Below are 14,608 nucleotides of genomic sequence, written 5' to 3' on the forward strand. Positions count from 1 at the left end.
TGTAACAGCAAAAAAGTTCATTCATTAAAAAAGGACTAAAAGGGCACCACAAAAACAAATTAACTATAGTATTTACGGTAAACCATTTCCACCTTTTTGACGTCTCGCTACTCAAAGACATTCGGCCTTCGGTAACGCGACGTCATCTCCGGTCTCTTTCGGGCTTCGCACGGCTCCAGCATGGCGGACACCGGTGTGGTGGAGACGCTCCTACAGCGCATTGAAAAGGCGGACGACGGCGTGGACAGCGTCGAAGCGGCCAACAGCCTCGGGGTGGACCACCAGGTCCTCGTCGGAGCCGTGAAGAGTCTGCAGGCTCTCGGCGACGTGAGTTTCCCGGGCTGAGCGGCAGCGGATGTCCGACCGTCAGCGTCAACATTGGGCATACAGTGCGACTGATGCAATAACGTCGACGTTAAAGAGACAAGTGTCAGTCAGAGCTGTTCGGGCTGACCGGTTTTTAGTTTAGCTTTGTATTGTGTGACAAGCAGTGGAGTAAAACACAGTTAATTTAGCCAGTTAGCATGAATATTCACACTTTGAAGTCTCACTTTGTCCCCCGCTCTCCAGTTAATCTCGGCCGAGCTGCGCTCCTCCAAGCACTGGGAGCTGTCGGGTGAGGGCACGGAGATAGCCGAGCAGGGCAGCCACGAAGCCCGGGTCTTCGGCGCCGTCCCGCCGGAGGGTCTGGCACAGAGCGAGCTCATGGTGAGTGTTGACAGGCGGGAGGGACGGGTCATCCGCGGAGCTGGAAGTGAAGAGGTTCTGGTGGGGGTTCTGGTTGTGTTTCAGGTGTAAACACAATGCGGAAGGATAGCACGCGAGCATGTAACAGGCATGAAGCGTGCCTAAATAATGTCAGGGCGTCATTCTACTAGTTTAGTGTATACCAGTGGGCCGCGAGCGCCACCTAGAGGGCCGCGAAACAATTTCAGTTTTTCACCTGTGGGCCGCGAGGGCCGCGGGACCGCATAGGTTATCAATTGAAGACACCAGAGATATCACTGTTATCCATGAGACGCTCAGTTACGATATAGCTTCCCACCACCGGGTGGCGGTAATGCGTCAGTCAGTTGTTTAACAAGCTGCAATAAGCAGAAGAAGACACTCAGCTAGCCGCTAGCCTGTAGCGAAAGGTATGGATACGTTTTTAAAAAGAAAAAATGACGATGACAGTGGTGCCATACCCCCCCAAAAGTATAAATGTGTGCGCAAGTACAACCCTGACTTTATAAAGTACGGCTTTGTGAACGGAGGCAACGAGGCAGAGCCGAGGGCTCAGTGTGTGGAATGTGAGCTAATGCTATCAAACGAAGCACTGAAGCCTTCAAAAATAAAGCGACACGTAGCGACGAAACATCCAACGCTCGTGGGAAAGCCGGTGGAATTTTTCAAGAGAAAGGAAAATGGGCTACAAATGCAGAAACTGTCTGTCGTGTCACTGACTGGTAACTCAAAATGTGCTTTGAAAGCCAGCTACCTCGTAGCCAGACGTGTGGCACAAAGTAAGAAAGCATTCACCATAGCGGAGGAGTTGGTTCTGCCTGCCGCTGTGGATATGTGCCGTGAGATGATTGGGGAGGCTGCTGCAAAGAAGCTGCTGACCATCCCACTCAAACGACACCGTGAGTCACCGTATCGCGGACATGGCCTCAGACATAAAGCTTCAGCTTCTGGAAAGAATAAAAAGTAGCCCATTTTACTCTTTGCAACTAGACGAGTCCACTGATGTCACGAATGCCGCACTGCTGCTGGTTTTTGTTCGCTATCGCTGGGACAGTAGTTTGCACGAAGACATACTGTTTGTGGAGAGCTACCAACACGAGCTACGGCTCAGGAATGTTTCGGCTGCATGGATAACTACTTCACTGAGAACGGCCTGGACTGGCAGAACTGTGTTGGGGTGTGCAGTGATGGTGCAGCGTCAATGACCGGCAGGCATAACGGCGTCGTCAAGCAGATACTTGATCGTGCACCAGAAGCTAAATGGACCCACTGCTTTCTCCACCGTGAAAGCCTTGCAGCTAAAAATATGTCCCCAGAGTTCCATGAGGTGATGGATGTGAGTGTGAAAACCATCAACTTCATTAAAAGTAGAGCTGTGAACTCCAGATGTTTTGCCAAGCTTTGTGAGGACATGGAAGCAGATCATGTCCAGCTGCTCTATCACAGTGAGGTGAGATGGCTCTCAAGAGGACTGGTCCTCAGTCGTTTGTTTGAGCTGAGGAATGAGGTCTTCTCTTTTCTCACTGAGAAAAAATCTCCTCTGGCACATTACTATGCTGACACAAAGTTCACAGCTAAACTTGCCTACCTCTGTGACATTTTTTCACTGCTGAACCAGCTGAACATCTCACTTCAAGGGAGAAATACCAACATATTTGTTGTTGCAGACAAAGTTCAAGCTTTCCAAAAAAAACTTGCTTTGTGGACAAAGAGGGCCCAGGAAAAGAGGATGGACATGTTTCCACTTTTGTCTGACATTTTGGAAAACTCTCCTCAGGTGCAGATCAGTGACTCAGTCTCTCAGCACCTCTCACAACTGGCAGAGAAATTCGATGACTACTTTCCTGAGGATCCCAGAGACGGACACATGTGGATTTTGGACCCATTTTCTGTGGATCCCACTGAAGAAGATGTTGCTTTGCCCTCACATCTGGAATCCCAGCTTCTGGAAGTTTCCACCGACAGCACTTTAAAGTTGCAGTGGGGCAAACTGGACCTGGGCTCCTTCTGGATTGCTGTCTCAAAGGAGTACCCATGTCTAGCACTGAGGGCTGTGAAACACCTTCTCCCATTCACGACCACATACCTGTGTGAATCAGGATTCTCCAGTGTGGCCACAACTAAGACCAAAGCCCGAAACAGACTCAGAGCAACACTGGAGGCTACTCTGAGAGTGAGCCTTTCCCCCATTCCACCCAGACTGGATCTGATCGTGTCTGAGAGGCAGGCCCAAGTGTCTCATTAAGAGGTGGACACATATATGAGTTCACGTGAGGCTATATTTTCATTTGCACTTTATTCAAATTTTATTTATAGTTTTATTTAATTTGAAACTTATTATTTTGAATGTATTTATGTTATTACCACATATTATTTATCAAATTTCCATTTTTTTCTCAGATTTTTTGAGAGTCCCTCATTTTTTCTTTCTTTTAGTGAAATCTAATTATTGATTATTTTTGAGTTAATAAGCCTGACTTGAGCCTTTCAATTTGTTCTTGTATTGCTTGATTTGTTCCATGATTTGTTAGCCTGTTGGGCTTCTTGTTGTGTATGCAGGTTTACATACACTTGATGAATAAATGTCTTTGTGATCATCACATTGTATCATCTCATTTATTTGACAAGGGTTTTGCTTTTTAAACTGTAAGTGGATTTAATATAGTCATTGAATACAAATCAAACCATGTGAGATCAATTCGTTAAACTAATACAGTGTTAATATTTGAATGGGCCCCGGGCCACTTTGTGCTTGAAAAGTTGGGCCCCGAGGTCAAAAAGGTTAAGAATCCCTGGTGTATGCTCTTCTGAATCCTGCACTGCAGGAAGGTTTCCTAAACCTGCATCTCAAAAGGTTGATGTATTGCTTCAATATACTGACAGAAAATCCATCTAATAATTGTTTAGTATATTTTTTTGAAAGGATTGTTGATCCTAGTTTCTAAAATGTGAGGATTTTACGATTGTCTTTGTCTTGATAAACTGAGGATCTTTGGATTTTGGACTGACGAGACATTTCCAAATTTCACCTTAGTTTGTGGAATTTATGATATTGTTTTTCACACTTCTGGCATTTTATAGGCAAAATGGGATAAAACAGGAAAATTGGCAGATTAACAGATAATAAAAAAAAAAAGAATTGTGAGGTGCAGTCCTGAAACTGGGATCAGTGGAATTTGAATGGTGACGGGATGCCTCACTAATTGTTGAAATGTACATATTAGCTATGAATAATATAAAAGCAAGTGCTCGCTCGTGTTTCCATTTTAGGGGAATGCACATGAAACCTGGTGCCTCTGACACTGGATCTAAAAACAATATTTATCTGAAATAGGAAATTCAAAGATGAATAAAATTCTACGCTCTCTAAAATGTCAACACATTCATAGATGTAACTTATAACTTGAAGTTAAACGCTCTCTCCCTCTCCCGTTGTTACTTTCTTGCTCCCATGATTTATCAGAAAGTACAGGACAGCATGGAGATGAAATGATAAAGGAAAGGTGGAAACGTTTGCTTACAGTCACAAGTTTCAACATCCAACATGAAGGCAAAATCCAAGAACTTGAAAAAAACATGTGGGGGTTCATTCATCTCGTTGTTCTTCTATAAACACATAATGCACATGCTGTTTGATGTTTCCGCCGACATTGCTCTTCCTCCCGTCCCCGTGCAGAAACTGTCCTTCGGGAAGATCGGCTTCAGCAAGGCCATGTCCAGCAAGTGGATCCGAGTGGACAAGGCACACGAGGGCGGCCCCAGGATATTCAGGACGGTACGCGTCAAGACGACATCGACTCTTATTATCACGGCCCTTTGTGAGCGGTGGATTCTAAGTAAAGTGTGTGTGGTCCGTCCCTCCCCCCCCTCCAGGTGGAGAGCATAGAGGACCAGGTCAGGGAGAGGCTGCTCCTGGTTCAGAGAGGCAACTCCTCTCAGCTGGAAGAGAAAGAGAAGAATGAGCTGAAGAAGAGAAAGCTGCTCTCTGAAGTGTAAGTCCTCACATCTTTGTGTACCTTTGTCCACCAGTAGGTGGCAGTAGAAGGTTTGTTGTGGATCAGTGTTGACCCTACATGAGTCAGAATTATGTTGGGACCACATCTGTATATGTTCTCAGTTTTCAATAACTGCGTTGAAGATAATTTACAGATAAAGAAACCGATGCCCTTAAATGGAGGGAAAAGAAGACTTCACGTTGCAGTTTGAATCTGTTGTTGCTGATATCTAAATATTCAAACGACGTTTGTAATAACTCCTCTACTTCTGGAGAACAGCAAGTCAAGAACCGTACATTTAGAATGCACATGGGGGAAACATAAAAGCTACTGGAATATGCTCTGGGTTGCAGCCAGACTACAGATGCACTAAGCCGATGTCAGCGAGCATCCTTCTCCTGAGGGAAGATATTATCAGGACATGTTGACCACTGACAATGAAAAGAAAATACGTCTCAACATGTTTGTTCTCTGTTTAGGACGGTGAAGTCGTACTGGATCACTAAGGGCAGCTCCTTCAGCACCACCATCACCAAACAGGAGACAGAGCTCACTCCTGAGATGATTGCCAAGTGAGTGCAGTCCCGTTTAGTTTCACTTTAAAATGTAAACACAACATTAATAAAAAGTGTGTCCCGTCTGCCCTCCTCCGTCTGTCAGTGACGGTGTGTTCAGGGATTCGGACAGAAGGACACAGAGAAACCTCCGCCCATAAAAAGGGTGCAAGTCCAAAGACGAGGACTTTGCGCTAAAGGCAGGGCTGGACAGAATGATCGCGACCACGACAAATATGACACGACCAAACCGACGTAACGGAAGCAAACGATTCATTTAAGACGGACATGTTGACCACCTCAACAACACGGTGTTCCATGTTCCTACGGTAGCCCAGAAGAGACAAACCAAACACTGACTCTTCCATTTCTAAATTGGCAATTAACTGAAACCTTAAAATCGTCACTGTGTCTGTACGATACGTTGAAATAGGAAATAAGCAAAGATAAATAAATAACAGACACGCTCATCATACAGCTTGTGCTGTTTTCATGCTGAGGATGAGGCATTGAAATGCGAGCGGAATTAAACGTTTTTTATGAAATCGCATCACAGAGGGGATTTAGCTAAAAGCAGCATCCAGATGTTCCTTCTTCCCCCGCCCCAAATATTTCAGCGTGCCGCTGCTTTTACTTCTCTGCGCCGAGTGATGCTCTCAATCACCTCAGCTGCAGATTAAAAACATGCTCAAACAAGTCGGGAGAAATATTACGTGTCGTCGGTTAAAACCTGCTGACGATGAAGAATTAAGGACAAACAGCCGAGGTCACAGCAGTCAGTCCCTCTCCCCCTTTTCAGACTCCTCCCCCCCCTAATCGTCTCGCTCGCGTTGTGTTGCAGTGGCAGCTGGAAAGAGAAGAAGTTTAAGCCCTACAACTTCGAGGCCATGGGCGTGGCCCCGGACTGCGGCCACATGCACCCACTGATGAAGGTGCGAACACAGTTCAGGCAGATCTTCCTGGAGATGGGGTGAGCGGGCAGCTCACGCTTCAAATATCACGCTTCAAAAAACACACGCACACAAACAAATAAAAACGTCACACTGACTCTCTGCTTCCCGTAGCTTCACGGAGATGCCGACCAACAACTTCATAGAGAGCTCTTTCTGGAACTTCGACTCCCTGTTCCAGCCCCAGCAGCACCCGGCCCGAGACCAGCACGACACCTTCTTCCTGTCCGGTGAGGCTCCGTTTCTCTCTGTCGCTCCCGACTGTGTCCAAGTCACTGTTCATGATCGCTTACACCGCAACATGTCGTTTTCTTCCCCAGACCCAGCGCTCGCCCATGAGTTCCCTCAGGACTACCTGGAGAGAGTGAAGAAGGTCCACTCAGAGGGAGGCTACGGCTCACAAGGGTGAGACACGAGCATCGGTCAAATTTTAAAAAGGGACGATTCAGCACCTTTTTTATGTGAATGTCCAGCCGGTGTTGATGGGAAATGTAGTCGAGTGAAGCAACAACACCCTCAGTGTGAGCTGTATCCACTGAAGACGTTCTCCCTCTCGCTGTGACCGCTGGCAGCTGGTGGCGTAACGGACTGTCGTTGATCCGGAAGGATTCCTCATCGCGGATTATTGACACAGTTTAATCAAAGTGTGAAATACAGTTTTACTGTCTGTTCAGTCAGAGATGCAGCCAGGAGATCAGCATCGACGCTTTCTAGTCAACGTAACCGTGTGAAATCAGCAGGAGGAGCGCTAGTAGCGTTCGCAGCAACAGCTAACAGAGGTTCCATTGAGTTCTGCTATGATGCGTTCATGCTCCATTCAGTAAAATGAGTATTGGACTATTGTCACGATGTGTTCAAATGTAATCTTGTAAAATGTCGATTTTGGCGGGAACCTGAATAAATGCAGTTGTTTGAAGGAGATATTTTAACAGCGTTCTAAAATAGATATTCGAGATGAATTATCTGTTTAACTTCACCTAACACGAGCTCTAAGCAGCTTTTGATGCAGCATTAAAACTACACATTTTTCAATAGAAATATGTAATCTTTTATTTCCTAATCCATAATTAGAATTTTATGATTATAACAATGTAAAAGAAAACATTTAGAAGTTGGTCTCCACTGATTTAAGGATCATCTGATCTGCGATTGTTATTGGAAGCCTATGAGCCTGATCTCTAGAAGTCATAGTCGCTCCTGTGATAAAAGTTTCTCAGTCAACACAACACTCATAAAGGACTCGATCGACTACATTGACCACCAACACTGATCGGACATCCACATGACACGCAGCTGCTCTTCCCTTTCCCCTTTTAAACAGCTCTCAACACAGCCTGTGACTAATGCGCTGCTGTGTTTCAGGTACAAATACGACTGGAAGATCGAGGAGGCTCAGAAGAACATCCTCCGCACTCACACCACGGCCGTCAGCGCACGCATGCTGTACAAACTGGCTCAGCAGGTGAGTCGATTTAACGCCCGGGAAGTCACTGCGGACTTTTTAAACCACGCTGACGACGTGGCTGCTTCACATACACGGCTTGGCAAGTTCCCAAAAATAGATACTAATAGGATTGAAATCTTCAACCGTGTCGTGAAAAAGGAGACTCGAAGAAAACGTCACCAGAGCAGCTTCTTCTCCCAACTCATCCTCTGCTCACCATTGAAAATAAATAGTTTTTGTTTTCATTTCCGTGTAATCATTTCCATTTCATTACAAATCTTGTGTAAAAAAACAAAACAAATTATAAAAAGAAAACAGCAAACTTCAGACATTCTCAGCAGCAGGAATATCATTTTTTTTTACTTAGTTTAAACTAAGATGTTCACCAACCACGTTCAGGCGTCCACACACTTCTGACCGTGCGTCAGTATATGCTGTGTACTGTACGCGTGACGCTCTTCTCTCCCCCCCACCAGGAGAAGTTCACCCCCGTCAAGTATTTCTCCATTGACCGCGTGTTCAGGAACGAGACCCTGGACGCCACGCATCTGGCCGAGTTCCACCAGATCGAGGGCATGGTGGTCGACCGCGGGCTCACACTGGGGGACCTCATGGGCACCCTGCACGAGTTCTTCACCAAGCTAGGTGAGGGGGGGGGGGGGTGACTGCATGAACTACGTTGTGTTACTAGAGGCATCAAACGCAGTGGTCTGAACACTGAGGTTTGCTGATTGTTGTCTGTCTTGTTCTTTTTTCACGCCACACTGATCGGTCCTTTCCTTGTTTCCTTTTCTAGGAATTACCAAACTGCGCTTCAAGCCTGCCTACAACCCGTACACAGAGCCCAGCATGGAAGTGTTCAGCTACCACGAAGGTAAAGTGCTCCACAGCAGTGTGGCCCAAGCTCTTTATACCGGGGGCCGGCTTTAAAAATATATATATAATATGTTATTATTTGTTTGTATGAAACATTTAAAGGTGTTCTGCTCTACAAAGGTCAACAGTAGTAACTACATATTCAAACACGAGTTAAAATGTCTTGAACTAAATGTGCCCGAGATGTCGCCTGTAAACGAAGTGAAACTCTTTGTTTCTGCGTAACTAACTTAGACAGCAGCTAAATCCAATCACGACTGAGGAAAAGCCCCCAAGTAAACACCTGCTAATGCTAACTAGCTTAGCAGGTCACAAGGTCACAGTAGCTGCCGTCTCTGCTTCTGACTCTCGCTGCTACTGCTCTCAACGTGTTGTATTGATTTAAATATGAACAGACAAAGACACAGACTGTAAATAATCGATGTAAAACTACTTACAACAAAGACCACATTCTGTGGAGCTGATCACAGGGACTGTGCAGTCCGAGTGTTTTTAGGAACATCGTAGCTTTAGGTTGAATAACCCCCCTAAAAATGAACCTTTCGATCTGTTGTCGCCTGAAAACCTTTAATCCCGTGAATCAACTTCTCCCTGCCTGTTAGAGGGCCGTTCTGTTTTTGTGGTTCGTGTGTACTTTGAGTGTAATCTGTCTCCGTTCATGCAGGACTGAAGAAGTGGGTGGAGCTGGGGAACTCCGGGGTCTTCAGACCAGAGATGCTGCTGCCCATGGGTCTCCCTGAGGACGTGTCTGTAATCGCCTGGGGGCTGTCTCTGGAGAGGTGAACACACACACACACACAAAACTGACCTGGTCTGTATTTTACAGCCAGGAGCACATCTGTATGTCTGTCTGTACAGACTTCACCTCGATGTTAACCTCATTCCATTGAAGAGGATAAAGGCGTGCGATCCAGTCCGTCTACAGACGTCTTCAGTGCTCTCGCTGTGCAGCCACAGAGCTCCCGTCTGTCTGACCCACATCTCACATGTTTAGAGTCATTACCTGATCAGGGTTATTCCTGCTTAGAAACAATGTCAAATTCACATTATTTATCCTAAGTTTTAACCGTCATGGCTAACATGGAGCGAGTGAGCTGAGCTGTGTCTTTGCTCGGACACATCAGACCTGGAATAGGACACAACAAACACTTTAGCCTCAGTGATGGCTGCGTTTACACGCAACAACAACAACAACAACAGCTTCTCCTCTGACCCGCAGGCCCACCATGATCAAATACGGCATCAACAACATCAGGGAGCTAGTGGGACACAAGGTGAACCTGCAGATGGTCTACGACAGCCCCATATGTCGACTGGAGTCCTGAGGCCCCCCCCCCCCCCCCCCCCCCGCCTCAACTCAGTTGCTGCTCCCGGTCGGAGCCGGGCTGGTAAAAGCCAGTTGGTCTGCAGCAGGAGGAGGGTCTGTTTATCCCTGAACTCTTGAGACAGACCACAGGAAGCTGTTTTACAAAGGCCTTTTAACACACAGGAGCAGCGTTTGTATGAACTTATTACTGGAGAACACATCAGTGCGAGAACAGCGTCATCTTTTCTCCTTTACGTCACCGTGACCCAGTTTCTACTCGTACATGAAAAAATAAAACACTTTTTCAACATACCAGTACAAGCCGACTTGTGTGTTTGTTGTCGTAAACGTGACGTGTTATGATCTGAGGTTCTGTACGACGCTTAAAACATGAAAGTTAATATTATCTTTCACATCTCCTGTCTGACTTGGTGCTGTGAGGTTGGACCTACAAAGACGGGACCAACCAAGTCCCGCCTCCTCCCCTGGCTGCTCCGTGACCGAGAAGAAGGTTTGAAACCTCAAAAGTGCTGCACATGACGAGTCTCGTTTGAGCGGTTAGCTGCCATGCTAGACTGCTAGCTTGCGGATGTCTGTTTTTGGCCCAGGTGTATTCAACAACATGAATGATGGTTGGGCTCTTAGCATGCTGTCTCAGTGGAATAGCTTATCGGTATCAAGCACCTCCTACCACAAGAACAAACTGTTTGATTCTAACTGAAAGTGAGGATTTAAGTTCAGGTTTTGCAGCTGCTGGTTGAGGAACGTTTAAGTGAGCTGTTGCTGTCTGTGTGTTTATAACTAACGCAGCAGACGCACCAGGGTGACGGGACTGTGACCTCTAAGTATCTGATAAACACCTGATGTAGAGAACTATTTATAATATGAATGGATCGTGATTTGATATAGTTGGAGTATATTTAAGTTCTTTTAGAATGCGAAACCTTTGAATCCTCAATGTCTCTAAACCACCCAGATCGCAAATGTAAATTTATGATTCAAACGTCCAGATGTTTGGATTTGTGTTGATTTACAGATTCATATTATCGTACGTTTTTACATCCAGTTGCATCGCAGGTTTGTCGTGTCTGTGATGGAAAAGAAGCTGCGGCTATGTTTGGGATTGTGGGATTACAGTTGATCTTCACACCTCCTTTAACAACCTTACGTCCTGTAACGTTTGTCTCCCTGAGTTTCAATATCGGGCCATGTGTTGAAAGCAATTCATCTCACTTCCAATGAAGGCGCCCTGTGAAGTTTTCATTTCACTGCTCCTCAAGTTCAGAGACGGTTCAGCGCTGAAAGTAACTTCCTAATCTCACATGACATCAGCTGGACCTGAGTTGTTCACTTTCTGGGTTCAATTTGCTGCAAAGCATCAAAACTTCCAAGAATATTTGACCTCTGATTATGAGTTTCTTTCCCAAAAATAATTTTTTTAAATTACTAAACTCAAGTACCGTAGACCATGCCCACTGTTTTGGATTTTGTAGTTCTGCATTTCAAATATGTTTTAGACCAATTTGGAGCTTTAAAAATTGGATTGGAATTTTGTTCATAACTGAAATAAAAGCAGCCAAACAAACCGAAGCTGCAAAATAAGTTGTGATTCAATTTAAGTGATTTATTAATAACATGACATCTGAGAATAGAAGTTGCTGTGAGCTTGTTCTGAATGAGAAATTGTCTCCCTTTCCCAGCATGCCACATAACGTGTAGTTTATGTGCTATGAGCCGCGCCGCTGGCCTCTGCAAATCAGCAACGGGGGCGAATCCGTGAGTGAGCGTGACAGCTGCAGGTAAAGGCCGCGGGGATTAAGTCGTGTTTTGTACTTTGAATTGCTGGAACTCCGTTAAGTCTCCCTCTTAAACTAATCCTTCGGTACCTTGAAATAACATTTTACTCTCAGTGTGGGAGACGGCCAGCTGGTTGCTTTACAGCCTGGACACGTCTTTGTTGACTCTGATCATGTAGAAAACCTTCGCCAAACAGTCTGATCTGCTGGGCCTTTGTTTTGTTTTTGCAGAGCATATGGTAGACCTTAGGAGCAAGAACAAGAGTAACAGACGAAACATCCAGGATCCGTCAATAGGACACACTTTATACTCTGAGAGAAAGAAAATATCTATCTGTGAACATAATCCAACACGTCTAACAGCTTCTCTATGAAACTCAGGCACGCAGAGACAATGTCCATGTTTCAGCTAAGGCCTCTTGTCCTTGGGTTCCCCTCAGGGGGTTGACTTCTCTGTTGACATGATGTGTGAGACAATCTCCAGTCAGGTTGCGTAATTATGAGAAATCTTTAACATGTAAGAAGGAAGTCGACATGAGACTGGGACAACCGTATCTTACCGGCCTCCTCTGTAACGCATTAAAAGTCATATCTGCTTGTGTTTTATGTGTGCTGTCGGTTCCAACACCTCATCCTCAAGGCTGTTCCTGTTCCGTCACCGTCAAATGCTGAGGTCCTGGACCGGCCCCGGGCTGTTGAATAACGCTTGCGAGCTGTGACTCGTTGGGCTGTGCGTGTGCGGGAGGAAAGAGGGGATGTAGGGGATGGAGGCCAGCAGCATGGGGCTGACCTGGGGGCTCTCGGTCAGGGGCAGAGCGATGACCACGCCGTCCTGGTCCCACACGTGGAAGGCGTTGTAGGCGAACGGGTGCACTACAGGGGGCTGGCTGGAGGCCATGGTCTGGGGGTTATTTTCCTTCTCCTCTTCATCACCGGTCGGGCCCAACACACACTCTAAATAAGACAGACAGAGATTATTGATTTAATATCACCAATAATGAAAGGGTACGGTTTGCTGTAAAGATAATAACTTATATCTGTAAGACATTATCTACCTCAGGGGGTAACGGTACTTCTGCAGACTGTAGAGTAACGTTAGCTCAAATTGTTGGAGAGAATTGTTTTTGATTTAAAGTTAACGATATATGTGTTTGATAAAAAAGATATTCACGTATTGAGTCCACTGAAACACCTGAACACCAAGTGTTAAAGTAGTTACAACAATTAGCAAGCGAGCAGGTAAGTTCAAACTGTTAACTTTAGCTAAACGTAATGAATAAATAGCTGAAACAGTTAATTGTATAATTAAATGGCGGTGTAGCTGAAATAGTTAACTTAAAGTAGCGAGTAAACGGTTAAGCTAAGTTAGCTAAATGGTGAAAAAGCTGCTGAAATGACTGAAATGGTGAATAATGCTAATTAGCTAAATGAAATGAATAAACAGTTGAAATAGCTAACGTTACATTAGCTAAATAGAACCGTAATAGTTAGCTCAAAGTAGCCTCGAGGTTAAAATGTAAAATATTATCTAAAATGAATAAGTGAACAACGCTGAATAGTTAGCAAATGTTAAATTAAATAGATAAATGTTCGTTGGCTAAAAGTAACGGATAAATAACAGAAAATGCTTCTGCTACAAGTAATGTTAGCGCAAATGCAACCTTGACCAAACTAACCTAAACACACAACAAATATTGTAACAATATCCACTTATTTATATCATTAATAGTGATAAATAACATCCAGTTTAAGCTCAAATGAACATGTTAATAAAGGGTTGTTTGTTGTGGGTCCATGTGATTAGACACATTATTATCATATTGATCACCAACAGCTTGGCTACTGAAGCCTCGTATGAGATATTAGAATGTAAATCCATACACTTCACTCTCTGTTAAATACTTGACTTAAAAACTCTAAATGACCTCTTACAACTTTAATTTTCAGTCAGCGATTACCTGCTAAATCAATGGCCAGATCCTTGATGAGATGTCCCACGATGGCATAGGCGACACCAACGACTACCAGCACCGCCATGAGCATATACAACACCGCATTGGGCAGAGGGACGATGTCCTTCGCTGCGGGCTTGTACTGCCTGTACATAGGCTCTTCTGTGGGCGGTAATAACACGTAACCCTTCGCTGGAATGGTGAAGTTCGAGCCGGGTATAACGTTGCCGTTCATGATTAGGGACGTGTTATTCCAACCGACAGCGACTTCTTTTCGTCTTCTTCCTCCTCACTCAGACCTGGAGTCATGAGAGAGATGGTCAGGAGAAGATGGTCAATTCCTACAAAGAAGAAAGAGAAAATGTGTAAAAAAGACAAAAAAGGAACTTGAGTAACAACTCTTAATACTTTGAACTTCACTTCTAACCTTATTTCGAAGCTCCAAATCCATCCAAATGTGTGAGTGAATGCTAATTGTCGGTTAACTGAGTGCCAAGAGTTCAGCAGGTAAGTTGCTCGTGTTCCTCGTGTGACGCGTTCAGTGCGCGAGCCGCTCTGCCCCCTCTGCCTCTGTCCTTGGTGCTGAAATAGAGCGCGCGCCCTCCTCGCCGGCGGGTATAAACTTGTCAGCTCCGCCCACTCGGACGACTCGTCTGCCTTCCAGTCCGTCCGCTAAACACAGGTGCACGCGCCGGTGTCGTGTCCTTAATTCCCACAAATTACCAAGAAATCACCTCGTAGGAAAATCAATCAGGCCCTTTGTTTCCGATGTGAGAGCCGGTCCAAGCCGGTTAGGGAGTTTCCTTGATGTGGCCCAAGTGGTGCCCAGCAGCTGGACATCTTGTTTATGCTGAAGTGGTTTTAAGGCGACCTGTGGAGTCTTTTGGGGTTTTTTTTGCAAACAAATAAAAGTTATGTTTACATTCAACGTTTCTCACCAAAACAAATTGTATGAATTCTTGAGGCCTATAAATGCATTCACCTTGTTTTTTATTTGTCAAATGTTTTT

At 45.2% G+C, this 14,608-nt stretch overlaps 1 protein-coding gene across 1 annotated transcript; it reads left to right on the plus strand.

Moving 5' to 3' along the window:
- Positions 1-162: 162 nt before the first annotated feature.
- On the plus strand, positions 163-10,163 carry farsa (phenylalanyl-tRNA synthetase subunit alpha). The gene is made up of 13 exons (XM_079281810.1): positions 163-327; positions 571-708; positions 4,403-4,501; positions 4,600-4,718; positions 5,201-5,293; positions 6,117-6,245; positions 6,340-6,455; positions 6,546-6,630; positions 7,588-7,687; positions 8,146-8,314; positions 8,466-8,543; positions 9,210-9,324; positions 9,765-10,163. Exons 1-13 carry the CDS (start codon positions 181-183, stop codon positions 9,868-9,870), a joined length of 1,494 nt encoding a protein of 497 aa, XP_079137936.1. The 5' UTR covers positions 163-180; the 3' UTR covers positions 9,871-10,163.
- The last annotated feature ends 4,445 nt before the right edge of the window (positions 10,164-14,608 follow it).

Source organism: Melanostigma gelatinosum (assembly GCF_949748355.1).
Source record: "Melanostigma gelatinosum genome assembly, chromosome: 13".
NCBI lineage: Eukaryota > Metazoa > Chordata > Actinopteri > Perciformes > Zoarcidae > Melanostigma > Melanostigma gelatinosum.

What these genes read in the sequence shown, in the direction of transcription:
- farsa (XM_079281810.1), top strand. Translation starts at nt 181, where the DNA reads ATGGCGGACACCGGTGTGGTGGAGACGCTCCTACAGCGCATTGAAAAG. An exon ending in GTCTGCAGGCTCTCGGCGAC is followed by an intron (nt 328 to 570) that starts GTGAGTTTCCCG and finishes CCCGCTCTCCAG; the next exon opens with TTAATCTCGGCCGAGCTGCG. An exon ending in CGACACCTTCTTCCTGTCCG is followed by an intron (nt 6,456 to 6,545) that starts GTGAGGCTCCGT and finishes TTTCTTCCCCAG; the next exon opens with ACCCAGCGCTCGCCCATGAG.